General features: G+C 39.6%; 1 protein-coding gene across 2 annotated transcripts in view; it reads right to left on the reverse strand.

The window, feature by feature from the left end:
• Positions 1-4: 4 nt before the first annotated feature.
• Slc5a8 (solute carrier family 5 member 8) overlaps positions 5-20,995 on the reverse strand; it is a 33,451-nt gene continuing 12,460 nt past the window's right edge. For both annotated transcript variants that reach the window (XM_090328494.1, XM_090328493.1), the window contains 12 exons: positions 20,597-20,664; positions 19,540-19,694; positions 18,429-18,569; positions 17,210-17,339; positions 15,620-15,708; positions 13,990-14,102; positions 12,285-12,352; positions 7,785-7,871; positions 4,684-4,889; positions 2,367-2,470; positions 1,703-1,782; positions 5-1,083 (listed from right to left, as the gene is read on the reverse strand). In XM_090328494.1, the coding sequence (XP_090184620.1) occupies positions 958-1,083; positions 1,703-1,782; positions 2,367-2,470; positions 4,684-4,889; positions 7,785-7,871; positions 12,285-12,352; positions 13,990-14,102; positions 15,620-15,708; positions 17,210-17,339; positions 18,429-18,569; positions 19,540-19,694; positions 20,597-20,664 (1,367 nt within the window). In that variant the 3' untranslated portion in view covers positions 5-957. The remainder of the gene's footprint in view (positions 1,084-1,702; positions 1,783-2,366; positions 2,471-4,683; positions 4,890-7,784; positions 7,872-12,284; positions 12,353-13,989; positions 14,103-15,619; positions 15,709-17,209; positions 17,340-18,428; positions 18,570-19,539; positions 19,695-20,596; positions 20,665-20,995) is intronic.

Consider the following 20,995-nt stretch of genomic DNA (forward strand, 5'->3'; position numbering starts at 1 on the left):
AGAGGGAGAGAGGGAGAGAAAGAGAGAGAGAGAGAGAGAGAGAGAGAGAGAGAGAGAGAGAGAGCAAAGAAATCTGTTTAAACTGTTTTAAGAAGGGGGTGGGAGATAAAAAAAGCCATAGAGTGGGTATACTTGTTTGTATGCACATGTGGAAAAGTCACAATGACTACTTATAGGCCTATTGTCTGCTAATGAAAAATATTTTATAGAAAAAGATGCCACTGGGTGCCAGTAGCTCACACCTGTAGTTCTAGTTACTTAGGGGGATTGGAACTGAGAATTACAATTCAGAGCTAGTCCTGGCAGGAAAATCCATCAGACTCTCATCTCCAGTTAACCACCATAAAGCTGGAAGTATCAGTGTGACTTAAGTAGTAAAGCGCTAACCTTGAGCAAAAAAAGCTCAGGAACAATGCCCCAGCCCTGACTTCAAGCCCCAAGTCTAGCACAAAAATGAGAGAGAGGAGGGAGGTTAGGGGAATGTGTCTTTGGCTATCAAGTGTAGTATATTTATAATTGTTACAATGGTAGCTTCATTGACATAGAGGGAAATGCTGACGCTGAAACTCTTGACTCTAGACACATCCACAAATCAGCATAGAAAGAGAAAGAAGTCAGGACTTTGCTATAATAAAAGTGTATCTGTCAAACATATCCATGATAGACGGAAAAACCGCCTGAATTTGATCCAGGGATCCTAGAAAACAGATAAAATTGAGGCATACGGGGCTGGGAGCATAGCCTAGTGGTAGAGTGTTTACCTAGCATGCACATGGCCCTAGGTTTGATTCCTCAGTACCACATAGGCAGAAAAGGCCAGAGGTGGCATTGTGGCCCAAATGGCAGAGCACTTGCCTTGCTCAGGCCCTGAGTTCAGACCCCAAGACTGGCAAAAAAAAAAAAAGAAAAAGAAAAATCACTTAAAGAAAAGAAAGATCACTTAACAATGGAGCTGTTTCACAAGCGAGTCCCCTTGGCCTTGGCATTCAGATCTGTGGAGTTCAATTCCATATGGTTGAAGGCTGGATTGTCAGTTCCACCATCTTCTACTGGATGAGATTTGTAGCTCAAATCATGATTTTGCTAAAAGAAAATGTTAACATGATGATTAGAAACAAACTTTCTTGCCATTTTCCTTTTCTTAGACCAGGTGTGTGTGTGTGTGTGTGTGTGTGTGTGTGTGTGTGTGTGTGTGTGTGTGTTAGTATGTATGTAGCGTGTGATTACTGGGACTTGAACTCATGGTCTGGCACTCTCTTAGCTTTCTACTCAAGGTTTGTGCTCTACCACTTGTGACACAGCTTCATTTCCAGTTTTTTGGTGGTTAGTTGGACATGAGAGTCTTGCAAAATGTTTTCTGTCTGGGCTGGTTTTGAACCTTGATCCTCAGATCTCAGCCTTCTGAGTAGCTAGGATTACAAGTGTTGTACCAAGGGAATGATATATGTACAGGGATTTAAATCAGCAAAGGACAGAGGAGTGTTATCCAGTACTATACAGATATATGCCTTGTTCATTCATTCCTGTTGGATGGAGCTCAAGGTAAAGCACTTGCCTAGCAAGTGCTGGGTTCATTCCCCAGTACAAAAAAGAACGAAAAGAAAAGAGAGAAAGAGAGGAAAGAAAGAAAGAAAGGTTGCAACTGTTCTATGAAGAAATAAAGCCCATTTTCCTAATTTAGAGCAAATAAAAGCCAACTTACTTTCTTTAAAAAGCTGAAATTTGATAAAAAGTCCTCTTTGGTTAGTAAGACTCTGGAATCTAAGTTCTGTTTTCTTCCTCCTAAAAGAGACAAACAATTTGAATTTATTAAAGCCACAATAAACTATACTGTGGCATCCTGTAATATAGACCTTTCACTTATATGCCTCCAACTCTATGCACTTAGACATCAGGGAATCTTTCAAATAGTGCTGAAGATTTAACCATTCTTTCCCACACTCAGTCAGCCCCAGATCCTTCAAGCCACTCACCATCAGTGGCTTGTATAGACATATATAAATGGCCTAGTATAGACATATATAAATGGATTGTAAATGCCATGGCTCTTAAAAATAAAAGTAAATGCCATGGCTCTTATACATAAGCCAATCACTTCACCTGGTGCTCCACTAGAGACATCTTTACCCTACTTAGAGAAAAATTGATTTTATAGCACCCTGCATGATCCACCAGTGAAATACCAAACCATCTGCCTCTGTTTTAAACAGAAGAGGTACTTTTCCCAGTTTGCTGGCTACAGATAATTAAATGTGTGAAGAAATAATCAACATTAGTTATTGAACAGGCTCATAGTGGACATAACATACATATCTATAAACCAGTATGGTAAAAACCCCAACACAGAGAAACACAAGAGTAACTACCTGTCGCTAAGCTGATAAGTATTCCCACGAGTAATGTTGTCAAAGTTCCAATGGTACTGAAGTACAGATATGATAAAGAATACCAATTATCCATTAGTGGAGTCCTGAAAGAAAACCAAAGTGGAAATGTAAGATTTCATGTTACACTAGTAGGACTGCAAGTCTGCATCCATGAGCCTCATGCAAAAATAAAAATGCGATATTTTAATTATGTCTTCAGTGTCATAATCTGATTGGATCTGGAATGAAAAATATGACTTCATCTTGATAATGTACTTAAGAAAGGACTTTAAAGTCCACAAGAATGGAGTCAGCCCAGGGGAAACACCCCCCCTTCTTTTTCCTGCTTTATATTTCAGGGGAGAGCTTACATTTGCCCCTGCATTTGAGGCTGGAACAAGATGGGACCCTCCTGCCTATAGTCTCCCACAGCTGGGATTATAAGTATATACCAACACACCCAGATGGCGTATTGGTTGTCTTGCTAACCTTTTGCCTGGCCTGGCCTAGAAACCACAATTCTCCTGACCTCTGCCTCCTGTGTGGCTGGAATTATAGGCATGAGCACCTTACCTGGCTCTGGTTTTGTTCATTGTCTTAGCAAATACATATTGAGAACTTATTGGCTGTTTACCACATACATGCTTATTGAGTTTATTGTTCTATTTTGTCATGTTTCTTATAATTTTCTAGAAAGTAGAAATCACAACAGGTAGGAAGAAGACACTTTGTAAAGTGGGTATGAAATAAATGTCCAATATAGCATCAGGTACGTGTTCAAAAATTATTGTTTATTAGCTGAGTTATTTGGTTTGGTTTGTGATACTAGGAATCTAACCACAGACCTTGCACATGCTAAATAAGCATTCTACCACAGGGCTCTACCCTCAGCCCCTATTGGCTGAAGTTTTTATAAATAAGCTAACAATAGGAAAGTGATTACAAATCTCAGCTAATATATTTGTTTTAGAAACCCAAGCGTCCATTTTCTTTATGCTCTTAAGGCAGGGATTTATAGAATTGGGACAAATGAAACCAGTAACCAGAAAATCATTAACACGTACAGATACCCTGAATTTCCTCCCTCTTAGCATTCCACTTCCTTTTCTCTACATCTGTTTCTGAATGTCCAGTGACTTTCCTGGCCCCTTCCATTAGTGCCTTCATGCTTGTCCCAGCCACTTCCCAAATCTCCTAGTCCATCTCTCCATAACACCTCACCTAGCATCTGAAACAGACTTCCTGCTCATTTCAGGTACCTTTTGTCCCTGCCTGCAAAGGGCTTACTACATTGGCAAGTGTTCTCATAGCTTAATCCCTGCCAGCTGATAGATTGGCTTTGCTGAAGATGGTTTTATTCATAATTGTGTTCCTTCTCTCAGAAGTGTGTCCACTTGGGAGGCAATGGCATTATTTCTGCCTTCCTTGAATATGTCCATGGGATTTGAGGTTTGCAGCTTGGATACTGGAATAGTCACTAAAGGAATGCTTGTTTTCACTACTACTATATGGTAAAAACACTCTTCTACAAACAGGTTTTAATCGTTTCATTAAATTAGACCATCCCAGTATTCTGAGGTCCAAAAATACACTGCATAACTGAAACTTCCAGTGGGATTTCAGTAACTAATTTCTGGAGCTCCAAAGTCTTGAAGCCTTTAGAATTTAATAAATAGAAATGATCTATGGTTAGACAATTGTAGCTCTTAATTTGCTTTTTTTAAAACCAGTCCTGGGGTGTGAACTCAGGGCCTGAGCGCTGTTCTTGGGCTTTCTCAAGGCACTCTACCACTTGAGCTATAGCACCACTTTCAGCTTTCTCTGTGTATGTGATACTGAGGACTTGAACCCAGGGCTTCATGAATGCTAGGCAGGCATTCTACTAGTAAGCCACACTCCCAGGCCCTGTAGCTTTTAAATAGTAGAAGATCTATTTCAAAGCATTTATCAGAAATATTGCTTTATAATTAAGCATCTCATCATAAAAGTTTTCAAAGACAGTGATGATAATTCATTCAGCTAAAGATAACGTTTGGCAAAATTCATCTATAATAGAATTTCACATTAATACTTTAAATTTGTAAGGCAGAAATTTGTATAGATATTAAGAAACTATGCTACTTGGTAATAATAAAAAAGAAAGCAACTATGGCCTCATGTGCTACTACTGGATTCAATATACCTAGAAATTCACAACCACATGGACTCTTCCCATTTTAGAATTAGGGAAAAAGCCACCATGTTAAGGGAAAGACAAAAGGAAAGTGGAGTTTTCTATTTGTCCTATCATTTTAAAGGTATGTTATGAAACTCATACCTTTCAATGTTATGTATTTCAAAAGCACTAGTATAAAATGGCATTTCTGTGGTTGTCATCAAATCTGTCCCATTGTAGGTTTTGTTACACCCATAGGTTTCAAGGGATAATGGCAAAGTTCTCTCAGGAAGTGGTGGATAAAGTTGAGCTCCAATTCCAACCCACAAAGACATGGTAAATCCAGCCAACAGACCAATCAAGGCTCCCTGCAAAACAAGAGTGTTTTTAAAAGAAAAATAATAACTTTGCTGCTTTGAGATAGAATTTAGCATTCAAGTATAAAGTTCAACTGGCCGTGATAGTGCAGCAAGCCTAGGAAAGCTTAAGCAAGAAGACTGGGAGTTCTATCTAGGTCAACCTGGATTATATAGAAAGATTGTGAAAGAGCATGAATAAATGAGAAAAATTGGGACAGAAAAGGAATAAAGGAGGGGAAGGGAAGAGGAAAAAGATGAGGGAGATGCATGAGGAGCAAGAAGAAAGGAAGAAAAGGAAGGAATGAGGGGACAGAAGAAGGGAGAAGGATGGAAGAAGGAAGAGAAAGAGGGAAGGAAAGGAAGTGGGGAAAGGGAAAGGGGGAAAATAAATTCAACATGATTTAACTCAAGTTTTCCAGCTCCTTCCAAAAGCTCTTTCCTAGGATCTCTGTCTCTTGTCAAGGTCAGCTAAGCCTCCTGATCTTTCAGCCCTGGAGACTCTGTAACTCCGTTCCTTATTTCCTAGCCTGAAATAACAAATCATTAATTCCTGCACACTTTTCTCTGTGTGTATTACAGGATTCCATTTCTGTTCTGACTTCCTTATCTCTTCATACCCCAAAACCTACACCAGCTATAGTTGACTGCAGGCCAATTGTTTGTTCCCTTTGTTGAACAAATGGCATGCTTTTTCCATATATTTAACAACACTTGTGATTCTGATTGAGCTGAAGGATAATGGGGGGGGGGCAAAACTAGCAAACAGGTTTTACAAATGACTGCAGTTGTGCACACAAGCAACCACATTGTTGTGTGGCTGGTCAAATGTTATGACATTCTAGAAGAATGTCTCCATTATCTAGAGAGAAGAATAGAGATGGAGAGAGGGGAACTTGACTGGAGTTTCCTCAGAAGATGTTTGACAACTCGTCATTTAGAAGACCCAGTATTCACTTTTCATTGGAGATCCACGTATTTTTGTCAGCTCTTGAGTGAGTAAAGTCCTAGCTCTAAATATTGGAGGAAAAGCAAACTTCAAACCTCAAGCTGGGAAGCTGAGATTTAGAAGCAATGCTGTCATGGCAACCTGAGCCACAGGGCTACAAAGAAAGGAAAGGAAAGAGTGGTTGAGATGAGTGGAAAGTTGAAATAACACACAGTACGGAAAAAAAAAAAAAGAATGCTGTGTGGATGGGAGGATGAGAAAGTGACTTCTGTCAGTGCTGGCTCCCACACCCAGCAACCCCTCCGGTCATGGGGCTTGAACTCAAGGCCTGGGTACTGTTCCTGAGACTTTGTGCTCAAGACTAGCACTCTATCACTCGAACCACAACTCTACTTCCTACTTTGTTGTGGTTAATTGGAGATAAAAGTCTCGGGGATTTTCCTACCTGGACTGGATTTGAACTACAATTCTCAGATCTCAGCCTTCTGAGTAGTAGGATTACAGGCATGAACCACCATATCTAGTTGATCTTTTTTTCCCACAGACATTCAACAATCTGAGAAAGATATGAACATCTCCTTTAACTTCTGCTAAACTAGCTTCCTGTGACACTTGGTTGAGAATATGTGTTTTTCTTTTCAGATTTTAAGTGAGGAGTTGGTGACCCTTGCTTATAATCCTTGCAACTCAGGATCTGAGGATCACTGTTCAAATCCAGACCAGGTTGAAAAGTCTGTAAGAATCTTATCTCCAATTAACTGCTCAAAATAAGCCAGAAGTGGAAGTGTTACTCAAGTCAGGCCCTGAGTTCAAGCCCCAGGACTGGCACCAAAAGAAGAAAAAAAGTATTTTTAGTGATATTAGCTGTAAAAAGAGGGTTTTATTGCAACTCACTGAGAATTATTAATCATAGTTTTTTTTCTTCTTCATTTTCTTTCTAAAAATTATTGTAAAGTGATGTACAGAGGGGTTACAGTTACGTATGTCAGGTAATGAGTATATTCTTTTTTGAACATTGTCACTTCTTCCCTCATTTCTCTGTTTATTTCCTCCTGACTCCCCTCTCCCACTAATCAGTCTTCATTTCAACCTGCCTTAGCAATTTCTAATGCCTTATAAGGAAAATGAAACAAGTCATTATTCTATGGCTCAGCTATACACGTCTAAATACACACATCAGTTTTCCCAAACACTTTATCCTTTAGTGGTAGTAGTGATTTCCTTTTTTTTTTTACTTTGGTCAGTCATGGGGTTTGAACTCCTGCCCTGGGCGTTGTCCCTGAGCTCTTCAGCTCAAGACTATCACCCTACCCTTGAGCCACAATGCCACTTCTGGTTTTCTAGTGGTTACCTGGAGGTAAGTCTCATGTTCTTTAGTGCCCAGGCTGGCTTTGAATCACAATCCTCAGATCTCAGCTTTGTGAGTAGCTAGGATTACAGGAGTGGCCTCTGTACTCGGCTTTCAATTCCTTTTGTTAGTATTTTTGAACAAAGGTTTGTCTGTATAGAAGAGCAGAGTTATCACCTCTTTCTGGATGTATTTCCAGTGACACCTAAGCCTCTGGGGATAGAACCATTATTTAATAGAATAGCTTTAATGTGAGAAGTAGTATGCTTCTGGTTAGGGTTAGCAAACCTCTGATTTGCTTCTGTTTGCTGACATATGGCTTCACAGGTGTCTTCAGCTTCCTTGTTCTTAAAGCATTTAAACTTGAGTCTATAGATCGTATTTAAGCCCTTGCTGTTTTAAATCCTGTTCATTGTGAATATTTAAAGTTGGACCAGGTGGTTCTGGCAATTTTTTTCCATTTAGCTTCCTACATGCAAGTCTTCAGGGCACAGTCATGAAGAAGAGAAACTAGTGACAGATATCAACTTTATAATGGAGGTAAGAGACAGAGATGTTACTATATTTGAGAAAATACACTTTAAAAAGAACCTTCATCCTTTATACTTACAAGTGAGTTGGCAAAGGGAACTAGAATGCCCAAAGAAAACAGGCCCAGAAGTGGTCCGCCAATCATGCCAAATATGCTGAGTGCTGCCTATAAAGATAACACAGAGCCGGCAGTTAGCAAGCCCAAATCCAAAGGAATGCATCTCAAAAGGAATTTCATAGGATGAAAATTTAAAATATTCATTTTCCTTTGAGGAAAAAAAACCTAGTTTCATTCATAGAGTTTTATTACTGGCAAAGAAAAGATTCAACAAAATGCAAAGAGAGAGAGCCATGATACTCAGGCAATGCATATGTGAATGTGTGAATCAAGGCTATTCCATGGCAGCCTTGTTCAGATAAATCACTGCACTCCTGTGTGTATTGGTAGCCCCAAAGGACTTCTCAGAAAAAGACTGTGAGCAGGTTCTACTAAGCGACCTGAGAGAGTGATAAAACACACAGCCAGATCCTCATCCTGGCCTGGTTCTCTATGATGAAACTAGAATAAATACCAAGTTTTAAACATTGACCAAATGATTTTGTTTTCTTTTCTGTTGGTCATGGGGCTTGAACTCTGGGTCTGAGCATTGTCCCTGAGCTCTTCAACTCAAAGCTACCACCCTACCCTTTGAGCCACAATGCCACTTCCAGTTTTCTGGTGATTAATTGGAGATGAGTCTCACGGACGTTTTAGTGCCCGGGCTGGCTTTGAACTGCAGTCCTTAGATCTCAGCCTCCATCAGTAGCTAGGATTATAGGCGTGAGCCACCTCACCTATCTAAAATGATATTTTTAATAATTTTTTAAGTTTTAAATTCCTGTTGGGTAAACCATTGTTGGTGAAATATCTAAGTTATCGTGGGTACCTGCAGTAGGAATCATGTATTCTATACATGGCATAATCTTCCCCTTCATGAAATTGCAGACTACTAAATATATAACTATTTATAAAATGCTAACCCTTCTGGTACATCACCTTTAATAATAAATACTTAATTTTTTGCCAGTCCTGTGCTTGAGCTCAGGGCCTGAGCACTGTTCTCAAGCTTTCTCAAGGCTAGAGCTCTACCACTTAAGCCACAGTACCATTTCTGGCTTTTTTCTATTTATGTGGTACTGAGGAACTGAACCTGGGTTTTTGTGCATGCAGGCAAGCACTCTACCACTAGGCTAAACTCCTGGCCCTAAATAATTTTAAAAATATATAACTTACATTAAATATAGAAACTGCAATACAGTTAGACAACTGAGATAATCGAAAGAAGTGCAGTTCTCTGGTCAGTTATGAAAGAGCTCCAGCTTAGCCAGGTAACACAGAAAGTTCGCCTGAGTGAGTAGCATTTAAGTTGGAAGGTGATGTTTAGTGAGACTTGGGCAGTTGGGAAGACAGAGTGGCAGAACTGATGCTGAGAGATACATGTTAAAGATGGAGATCAGAAAGAAGAGGCCATTCTAAAAATCAGTCTATCTCCACCCCAATACCTCCACAGAAGCAGGAGGGACCTTTAGAACCCCAAACTGTTCTCCAGGAAGCAAGTTTTTAAATACCATTGGCTGGGAAGGACCCTTCAGATAAAACAAAATTAGCCAAAATAAACTCCCACTTCTGAGAGAATCAAGTGGACATACTTTTCCTATATGTCACCTGCCAGTAATTGAAAGTTATGGACATGACATGTAAAATAAACATAAGTGCTTTCTGAAAGGTAAAGAAATGGTAGGCTGGTTACCTTGATGTCTGAAAAGTGACCTGGTAATTCTCTTGAGTTCTCTTTTCATTTCATGTGTGTATCCCAGTCTTAGAGATAAAGAATCCTGTCAACATGGATGGCACAAACCACAGGCACACACAGAAAACAAAACAAAACAAAAGCACCAATAAAGGGCTTCTCTCTCTATTCATAGGAGAGAAAAGAAGTAGTCTAGAAAGACAGAAATCTTCCTCATTCCATCCAAGCACCAGAGAATAATCTGGAACCCATCCACACCCAGGCCAGCAGTGGCTAGTAGAGGCTGAGATTCGCCATTCTCCCTGAACCAAGGTACTCTTGCCTCCCTGATGAGAAGGATTGTAGGAGGCCGAATGCAGGGTCAGTACTTCCCGCCCAGCAGGAAGGAAGCCAGCTCCATCATGGTGTCAATGCAAACAACAGAAATCTGCCCTGTTGTGTTTGAGCGTGTTGGATGGTGACTCAGCTTCTCAAGGATGACTTCTCCCCTTGAGCTCCTGCTGGGTCCAGATCATTCTTAGACACTATCTCCAACAGATCTTGTGAGTGTCAATGTCACAGGACAAATAGAACCAGGGGATCAGATGACCAACTGATCAGGAAAGTCGCTACCTATATTTTTGCAAGGTTAAAGCTTGTCTGAAGGTGTATAAAAGGTGTATTTGATAAGGTGAGCTTGTCTCCTGGAAATCCAGGGTCTGGGGGTTAGAAAAATTCCCAGGGTTGAGTTACATCATAGTACTGGCACATAGCATCAACTCTGTAAGACACTTGAGTGGGCCTAAGGCGGTCACTACTCTTACAGCTCTGAGAAGTCTCACAGTAGAACCACACTCCTCCTCTCAATACTATAGGGTCAGTAATGAACAGATTGCCTGAGCCTGTCTGTTGAATCACACACAAATTGAGAGGGTGAGGAGCAGTCTTAGGCAGCCTTAGAACAATCTGGTAGGAATGGAACTAGATGTGGCAGGAAGGGTAGATCAGGTCCAAAGCTGAGCAACTTAGGGAAGACAGGGAGAGGGATTTCCTTAAGGGTCTATGACAGATAAACCCCAGTTGAGGGAAGAGTGGTTCACAAGTAGTCATCAGACTTGACTTATGAGGACAAGACAAACTGGTAGGAGCCAGGGAAGACACACCCATCAAGGTGGAAAGTTGGTGGTGGCAGGTGGCTGAAATGAGTCATGGCAGAGAGTGTCAGTGACCTTACTCCAGGGAATCGGTGTGGGGACACACAATGGAAGAACACAAAAAGGTAATGGGGTTACTGGGGCTTGGAAAAACAATCACGTGGTAACAGTAAGAGGGGTTGGATAGACATGATCAAGGAAGACTTAATGTCATGACGGAATGAAAGAGGAGGACCAAGAGAATTCAAAACAGAGCAGTATGATTTTTTTAGATACAATATATTGGAGAGAATACTAAAAATACAAAAACCATGAACTTACATGTGACCCAATCAAGCCAAATTTTGGGTCTCATCCATCCCAAATGGTTACTAGACATACGTGTTTCTAAAAGGCACAGGTTGTGGAACCAGTGGTAGAGGTGGCTAAGAGACTGGTAGAAAAATACAGTGGTAAGGGTCTTTCTCTTGTCATAAGGACTGGTAGGTTATTCTGTCTAGCCATCCTGAATACGGATAGGAATGTTATCCTGAGGGCATCTTCAAATAGGTACAAAACTTGATACTAGCTAGGCGCTGGTGGCTCAAGCCTGTAATCCTAGCTACTCAGGAGGCTGAAATCTGAGGATCATAGTTCAAAGCCAATGTGGCCAGAGAAGTTCCCCTAAGACTCTTGTCTCCAATTAACCACTCAGAAATTGGAGGTTGGGGCAGTGGCTCAAATGGTAGAGCACTAGCCTTGAGCACAGAGGTCTGGGGACAGCACCCTAAGTTCAAGCCCCACACGGACAAGAAAAGTTGGTGTCTCACTGTCTGTGAAGGTGACTGGATGAGCCAGGTCTCCGTCAAGCATAATCTCGAGGCTTACTGGAGGTAAGCCAGTTTGGGAGCAAGCTATGATATAACTGTAAACACGGCTTTGCCCTCATTAGTAAGGCCTGGATCAGGCCATGAAGAGTGGGCCTGGAAAGAAGCAAGGAAAGTAAACGAAAGTATAAGAATTCTGGTTGCAAAGACTCTCCCTGACAGCAACACCATCCAATCTTTGAAGCCTGAGAAACCTTAACAATATGCCAAGTTTTATCTGGTGGCAATGTCCACATAAAGGTGCAACACACACACACACACACACACACACACACACACACACACACACACACACACACAAATCAACAGACTAGCAAGTAAACTAAAACCCCCTATAGCCACCACGTAGTATTCTACTATGCTTTACCAACTTCTTCATTCAAGCCAGCTCCCCATCACCCTCTTCTTCCACTTGTCCCATAAAATGTAAATAAACTTTTTGCTTTAAGCATTTTTCAAATCAAGTCTTGATATTTGTCACAAGTCAACTTTTTGTGCAGCCTATCTTGCTTGTTTGTGAGAAGAGAGTCTCACTGACTTTTTGCCCAGCTAGCCTCAAACCACAATTCTTCCTGATCTTCACTTTATGAATATCTGGGATTACAGTAGCAACCACCTGGCCTGATCTTTTGAATGGTTTCTTTTTAATGATTTAGTCATTTCTACCCTTGTTTTAGCTGTGTGTGTGTGTGTGTGTGTGTGTGTAGGTGTGTGTGTGTGTGTGTGTGTGTGAAGGATGGTCCCATGAATTTAACAACTATGACTTAGACCTTCAGGACTCGGGGCTTACCTGTAACAAAGCTCCCATCAGTGAAGCCACAGCAGCCATTCCAATGCACAGGGCTCCAAACAGCACACCTAAATAGAGGAAAGGCCGTATGAGCTAAGTCCCAGAGTCAGAATTCTCAACTGAATAAGCCAATGAACGTTTGAGTCAAAGACAATGAGATGATGGCGATAACAAACATCTACATCCATCAATGGTAGCAAAACAAGGAAAGAGGTATTTTCTTACAAGACAGCCGTGTGCAAAGAGGACAAACAGAACCCTAATATTGTGACTTAGGATTAGCTACAACAGCAGGTTATGTAAGAACAAAAATCCCTGCAATTAACTGCAAAGGATTGTAGGTTTAGAACTATTCTTGTATTATTAATCTTCCATAAACATTTGTTTATAAAAAAAAAGCTCAGGTATTTGTTTAAGCTTATAAGAGCTCTGCTCTGGACAATAAGAGAATGCAAACAGAATTAAATTCTTCTGACTTTTATGTTCGTTTCTCCCAACAAGTAGCAATCATACGAAGGGGTGCTTTAGGATTATTACTTGATCTTTTAATTTTGTGATTCCTGACCTCAAGTTCCAAAAATGTAGACTTAAAAGCATATGCTACCATATGTAGTGCTTTCTCTTTTTAGGTTGATTCTTTTCCATTTGATAGGTCATGAAAGGTTCCATGATAGGTCACTAAGGCTTTTTGTATTCAAAATACTTATATCAACTGCCATATTCTTAGCTATGATGTTCCTTCTGCACTTGTCTCAATACAATGGTTTCAGAGACTCCTTTCGAAATGAAGGGCACAGCGGGCATGGAGGCATACAGCTTTAATTCTAATGCTTAGAATGCTAACACAGGAAGAACTTGAGTTTAAAGCCAGCCTGGATGACACAGCAAAAGAAGCAAGACAAGTGATAAAGTGTTATTTGTATTATATTAGCATGATTAATGATTTACCATTTGTCATTCACTAATAATTCAAAAATGTTTTGAGACAGTCTCTCATGTAACTCAGGCTAGGATTGAACTCATAATGTTCCTGCCCCAGCCCTGTCCCCTCCAAATGCTGAAGTTGTAAGTGTAAATCACCACCAATACCATGCCAAGTTTAAATGTCTGAAGTATCTTAACTTACCTTGATTAGAAATATGGTCATTGCTTCATGAAAATGTAGGCATGTATTGCTGCCAGCAACTGGTGGCTCACGCCTGTAATCCTAGCTACTCAGGAGGCTGAGATCTGAGGATCACAGTTCAAAGCCAGACAGGGCAAGAAAGTCTGTGAGACTCTTATTATAATCACCAAAAAAAGCCAGAAGTGGAGCTGTAGCTTAAATGATAAAGCGCTAGACTGAGCACAAAAGCTCAGACCCAATGCCCAGGCCCTGAGTTCCAACCCCAGAACCAGGAAAAAAAAGTCTCTTTGAGCTAAAAAAATAAAATAAGATGAGGGGCCGGGAGTTTGGCCTAGTGGTAGAGTGCTTGCCTAGCCTGCACGAAGACCCGGGTTTGATTCCTCGGTACCACATACATAGAAAAAAGCCAGAAGTGGTGCTGAGGCTCAAGTGGTAGAGCTCTAGCCTTGAGAAAGTCCAAGGACAGTGCTCAGGCCCTGAGCTCAAGCCTGGGACTGGCAAAGTAAATAAATAAATAAATAAGAAAGAAAGAAAGATGAAAATAAAAATAAAATTGTGAAGGAAAACGAAGAAACTTACTCATTCCTTGGGAAACCCAAGACAAAGACCTTTCTGAGAGAGATGTGAAGTGAGGTTTGATTAGATCTTCCACAGTGACTGCTGCTAAAGCATTAATGCTGGAGGACACAGTGCTGTAAAGGAAAAGAAAACCTTCTGGTTTCTTTCTCTCTCTTTTTTTTTTTTCCAGTCCTGGGCTTAAGCTCAGGGCCTGAGCACTCTCCTTGGATTTTTCTCAAGGCTAGAGCTCTACCACTTGAGCCTCAGCACCACTTCTGGCTTTTTCTAAGTATGTGGTACCAAAGAATTGAACCCGGGTCTTCGTGCATGCTAGGCAAGCACTCTACCACTAGGCCAAACTCCCAGCCCCTCTTTCTCTTTTTTTAGTTCATTTTTTCCTTAAAATTTTTAAAATTTATTTTCAGTTTTTATTATATTTAAGAAGCAATATAAATCCAACATGTCGGTTTATATTCCTGGTCAATGTCATTCCTTCTACCATTCTCCTACCCATTGCCTCAAGCTTTCTGGTTCCCTTTTCACATATGTATACTGACAGTTATGACTGTATTTGCCCATGTGATTTATAATATTTATCTTTGCTAACACTTTTAGCAATAAGAAGGAAGAAGGAAGCAAATTGATGCTTTAAAACATAATCAGTTTTGTATGTTTTGTATTTAAAAACAAAACAATGACAGCATCCTCCTGCTGGAAGCTATTATTACCCAGGAATGATTATGTCAAAATACATAAGCTTCAGAGCAAAAGAAAAAGAACAAGTTCATGTTACTTCTCATTTCCAGTCAATCTTCTGTGCCTGTAAAAAAATCCTATATATATTATATATAATATGTATAGCTGAGTATCATTATACAATAAGCTTAAGATATTTTTCCTTTTTTGCCAGTCCTGGGGCTTGAACTCAGGGCCTGAGCACTATCCTTGGGCTTTCTCAAGGCTCGAACTCTACCACTTGAGCTTCAGCACCACTTCTGGCTTTTTCTATGTATGTGGTACTAAGGAATTGAACCCAGGTCTACGTGCATGCCAGGCAAACACTCTATCACTAGGCCAAACTCCCGGCCCCTAAAATACTTTTTTCTTTGGGCACAAAAAGGACTATTGTAAGTCCTTAGTAACATATACCATAAATAACAACATTATTAATTTCCAGGACTATCACTAATTTATACTAAAATTGTTAATAATAACATTCCCTGGAGAAAACACTGGAAGAAAAGTTTGAACAAGTTCAATGATAAAACATAAGATTCTTTCAACAATGTATAGTTTCCACTATGTAAATGGGATGTTTAATCATAATTTTCCCTTTGACCACATATACTTCAAACCAAGACTGTAGGCATTCATTCTTGACAAGCAGTAAGTCATCACCAAGTGTCATTGTCACTACAACCTGTCGGAGTGGACAGCTGTGTACTAGAGAGCAAAGACCCACTTAAAAGTGGAGTCTGAAAAATAAAATAAAAGTGGAGTCTGGTGATGACTGGATGCTGGGCCACATAGATAAGCACCAGACCAACAAGAAGAAATCTGGGCTAGTTTGTTTCCTGTGAGCCATTTGTGTGCATGTGCAAAATTAATCTTTATTCCCAAACAACAGGGTCATAGACTCATAGGTTCATACCTTAATGTTCCACTGTAAGCACAAGCCACAAAAAGTCCAGGAACTCCAGGAAAGTCTTGTAAAATGTCCAGTACCAAATAAGGCATGAGCTGCAAAATTCCAAAATTGACATGCAAGTCCAGTTTGTTATTGGATACAATTAAACATCTGAGGTATCACATGTCCTTCCAATACTGAAGGAAGATAGCCACACAGCTAAAAATTTTTAATACCTGAAATTAAAGTCCTTTATGGATAACACTTAAAAAAGAAACAAGCAGCATAATAATTAAGTATGAAGTGTTTGAAGTCAGAGATGTCCTTCCTCACTTAATTTCTTTGAGCCTCATTTTCTTCATCTGCAAGAGAGGAGTAATAATACTAACCAATGAGTTTCTGTAAAAGTTAAGTTATGTAGTCTCTGTAAAGCCTTTAATATAGAATATGGAAAGCAGCGGAAGTTCAGTAAAGGAAGCTGTTATTCTAAGGAAATTAGCCATTTTTTTGAAACGAGGTAAAAGCCAGGGGGATAAGGAAGTGAGAAGGAGGGGAAAGAAGAATAAGGATGATGATAATTAGGAGGCATTATAGTCATAAATTGTATACTGAATTAAAACCACTTTGTATAATCAATTAAGACAATAAAGTAAAAAGCTTCTGTACTTTAATAAATTGCATGGCTTTTTTTTTGAATGTTTAATTGGAGATAAGGATCTCATGGATTTTTCTGCCCAGGCTGGTTTTAAACCATGATCCTCAGATCTCAGCCTCCTAAATAGCTAGGATTATAGGCCTGAACCACTAGCCCCCAGCTAGTGTATGTATATGTATATATATATGTATATGCATATATACATATATATTGTGTATATGCGTATATATATGTATGTATGTATGTATTATATTGTGGGTCTTTGGGCTTGAACTCTGGGCCTGGGTGTTTTCCCTGAGCTCTTCAGCTCAAGGCTATAGCCCTACTCCTTGGAGATAAGAGTCTCATGGACTTTAGTACCCGGATAGCTAGGATTACAGGCATGAGCCACTGTGCCTGGGTGATATTTTTTTAACTATGTTTACACTATTACTTCTAGGCCAGTAAGTTGTAGATACAACACTTGGCTGGAATTTTTTTTTTTCCAATCCCGGGGATTGGACTCAAGGCCTGGGCACTGTCCTGGATACTTTTTGCTCAAGGTTAGCACACTGCCACTTGAGCGACAGCACCACTTCTGGCTTTTTCTGTGTATGTGGTACCGAGAAATTGAATGCAGGGCTTTGGGCATGCTAGGAGAGTACTTTGCCACCAGGCTATGCTCCTGGCCCCTGGGTGGAAACTTTTTCCCAACTATTCTAAGAATTTAACTTTGCATTGAACACTCTTCACTCTTGCTATCTGTTAAAATGTTCTATAGATGTAAGAGTCAAGGTTGCATCCACTTGTGTCTCTATGAGAACATAAACTATTTTTCCTTCCAAACTAGATGCTTTTGGTTTGTTAAAGCCCAAATCCTGCTGCTTGCTCTGTGGGCACTCTACCACTCAAGTCATGCCCCAGCCCATATAGCCTATTCTGAAAACCTTTCATATACAAGAAAAGACATGATAGCAAACCTGATCTGCTTCAGATATTTTCTTGGATGTCCAAGGGTCACATTCCCGATACCTGGAATACAGGGCAAGTCCGCACAGCACGGAGCAGGTCAGGATTACCCACAGCCCCAGCAGATTGATGTAAAGCGACCTAGAGCAAGGCAAACAAAGCACAGAATGAGCCCATGCTCCCCCTTCCAGAGACGAAGGAAAACATGGCATGCACGAGAGAGAGAACTTACTTCTAGTCATTCTCCATCCATGCATGTTATCGTTTGATTATCAGAAATGCTTCTTTGAGGGAAAAGGCAGTGGCTCAAGTGGTAGGTAGAATAACCCCAAGGGTGACAAAAATGCTATTTCTATATTCTAATACAAAATGGAACCTTCTACATATGATGTCTGGTGATCATGTATCTTGAAATCGTTGTAGACAGTGGTTTTCCATGAAATGATTATGTTCTCCTAGCTGGGATTTGTGGGGTTTGGAAGATTTATCATCTAAATATATTACTTCAGGTCTTGTCATGAAGTTAAGTTCTTTTTAAATTATCATTAAATAGGTGTACAAAGGAGATGCCATTCAACAAACCAGTTTATGAATACACTGCATCTTGATTACTGTTGTGCCTTTCATCATTCTCCTACTCCTCCTACCCACCCCTTTTTTACTTTTACTAAGTTTTTAAGATAGATAGATATATGATGAAATTCAAGTCACTCTAAAGTCTATACCATTGTCTTTACTTCCTTGTTTCATGGAATTGTATTATTTCACTTTGCATAGACTTGAATATATCTTCCTAATTTGCTGTTGAATTTCCTCAGAAGAAAAGCAATATAGAGAAAAATATAGGTTTTACACACACACACACACACACACACACACACACACACACACCCAGGATCAAACCCAAGGCTTCCCATATGATAAGCAATCATTCTACATTGAGTTATACCTCCAACTCCTATTTCTAGTTTCATTCCCTATAAGTCTTTCAAATGGTTATTTAATAAGGTTGCCGTGCCTAAAAATTCATATACATATTATCAAATAACCGATTTAAAACACCTAGTATCGCTTTGATCTCCTTAGTACTTTTTATAACCAAGAACATCATTTGTGTCTTGAAATTTCATCGAAAAAGATTTAAATTTCAGCAGCTAAACTTGACTTCCAGAAGAGTTTCCATAAACAAATTACAGTTGTGAATGATTCATGTACCATAGTTTGGCTTACAGTTTTCCCTGGAATCTGCTTTTGCAGGAAATGTATCTCTGCACTTGAGACTGGTTGATGCCGTAGATGCTGGTCCATGTGAAGGTCCCTCCTATAATAATTGTCCAGAATGTGTGTCTTTGCAAAGGGTTAGGATTAAAACTAAATGAAAAGAAATGAGAATAAACCTGAATCACTGACAAAGACTAAAGAAAATCCTACTAGATTCTTCTTGGATGCAAGACAAATACAAGGATATATACATTATGTAAGAAAATATACAGATGATTTCTGAATGAAATTTAATTTTTAAGTCTGTAAAGAGATGTGAAATATTTAGATGAGATTGAGCAAAACAAATTATTCTTAATATCCTTCTCCTAATCTTAGGAAGTTTATTAAATAAGACAAACTTGCTGCAATCAGAGGAGGAAGAAAGAAAAAGAGGGTCGGGAGAATAAGAAGGAAAGAGAGAGGGGTTTCTTAATGCATCGTACAAATAGATATGACACTGAAGTGAACACAAAGTTCAAATCTTATGTGCATGTAATCCTCTGCTAGCCAATGAACTGTCATAATCCTAACTCAAATTTGAGCTCAAGAAGTGACTCAATTATCTCAGATTAAAAGTTTTCAGCTGCTGAAGTTACTTTAAAATACAGTGTGTATGAAGTAAAAAGTAATAATCTGAATTTGTTTGGTGGCATGTACATAAGTCCAAAATATTATTACAAAAGAAAGCTCAACTTCCATGCCTAAAATACCTCCTGGTACCTTGTTTTAGCATGTTAATTTGGAAAGAAAGGTTCTGTTCATTCCCTCACTGTGTTTATCTTAAGAGACTTCTTTTTCTTATCTTAATACCATCTTTTCCCTTATCGTTTCATCTTCCTTTCCATAAGGCTTTAATACCTAGAAGAAAAATCCTTTTACTTTGTCCTATGGCCCTTCTCAGAAGTCAACATCACTGGACTAGCCTGCATGAAACTCCTCTATAGAGTAAGGCCGGCACGTCCATTGTGATTTGTTTGTTTTCTAAAATAAACCTCACCTACTATTTCAGTAAGACTAATGTTTATACAGAGCAAACAAAAAGTGTATTCTGTGATCTAAGAGGTAAACAGCAACTTACTTCCAGAAGTTTAGTCTCCCACCGTTATAGGCATCATCTAAAATCCTGTTGAAACCACCTTGAACCATTGAAGCCTGTATAATCACAGATGCAAATCCGGCTACCATGATCCCAACTTGAAAAACATCTGTCCAGACAACTGCTTTGAGACCACCCTTGGAGGGGAAAGCATATTAGGATTAATACTTTCAGACATGATTGCATATCTACATGTTTCTACATTATGCTAAGCAAAAACAAAAAATGATGGAATCATGGATCTTGGCCAAAGACATTCAAGGGAGGAGGTCAGATCAGGTCGGAAGACTCTTTACAGGATATTTAGGTCAAGCCCTCATGCAGAAGCAGACATGAAGATGGAAATGCCTTCCAGCAGAGAAAACAGGCTGGAGAAAAAACAATACAATTGCATGGCCTGTTCAATGTAGACACACACGCACAATATTCAAGCAAACATACACACACAGTGGAGTGGTATGGGGAAGACTGTTACAAAGAAAACCCATGTGTCAAATGATAAAAGTATCCTATTCCCATGGCTGCTATTCAGTCATCCTCTACCCAGAGTGTCAGATCAGATGTTGTTGAAATACTGAAAATATGTTCTTGTACTGATTCTGCAATAAACTTTTCCTATATGGTCTTTCACTCTCTGTGGCCTGGGCTTAAGCAATATTCCCTCTGAATACTTTTTAATCTTCTCTAAGATCTAACAATTAAATAATTCATATTTAGGCTATCAAAATTCCCAAAGATTTGTATTGCTGCGAAGCAACAGCACCGCATCATCATAGTTGTTACAAAGCAGTTGATTCCTATAGGTTTGACAGTTTGGCAACAGCACGAGTGATGAGGGAGATAATGAGAACCAACACAATGGCTTAGATAAGAGGAGGAAAATTCACTTATGATCTATGTTCTAACAAAGATCAAGTTTTACCGCAGGCCAGATATTCCTTACAGAAAAGTTATACCCAGTGTGCAGCACACAACCCTTGGAGAAGTCAAGTGTAGCAGAGGAGTAAGAACGAAAGGGGAAATAATGTTCTCCACATACCAGTGTGCAATAAAAGGTGCAGACCACGCCTGTAGCCACCACTGCGCCCCACAGATCAAATCCTGTGACTGTAGAAGAAGACAGAATACGTGTAATAACTCAGAACATAGGCATAACAAAATACCTTGCAGAACTTAACAAGGAGAAGTCATGGATCAGCAGAATAAATACATCATGAAAATGGCTATACTACTAGAAGCAATCTGTGTTCAGTGCAATCCCCATCATAATCCTGATGACATTCCTTACGGAGGTAGAAAAATCAATCCTAATGCATATGAAAGTACAAAAGACATAAAATAGCCAAGAAGTCCTGATTGGGGTGGTGGGGCCTCTTAATACCTGACTTCCAACTATACTACAGAGCTACAGTAACAAAAACAGCATGGCACTAGCACA

The sequence above is a fragment of the Megascapheus bottae genome, chromosome 2 (assembly GCF_031878675.1).
Source record: "Megascapheus bottae isolate mThoBot1 chromosome 2, mThoBot2.hap1, whole genome shotgun sequence".
In the NCBI taxonomy this organism is placed as follows: Eukaryota; Metazoa; Chordata; class Mammalia; order Rodentia; family Geomyidae; genus Megascapheus; species Megascapheus bottae.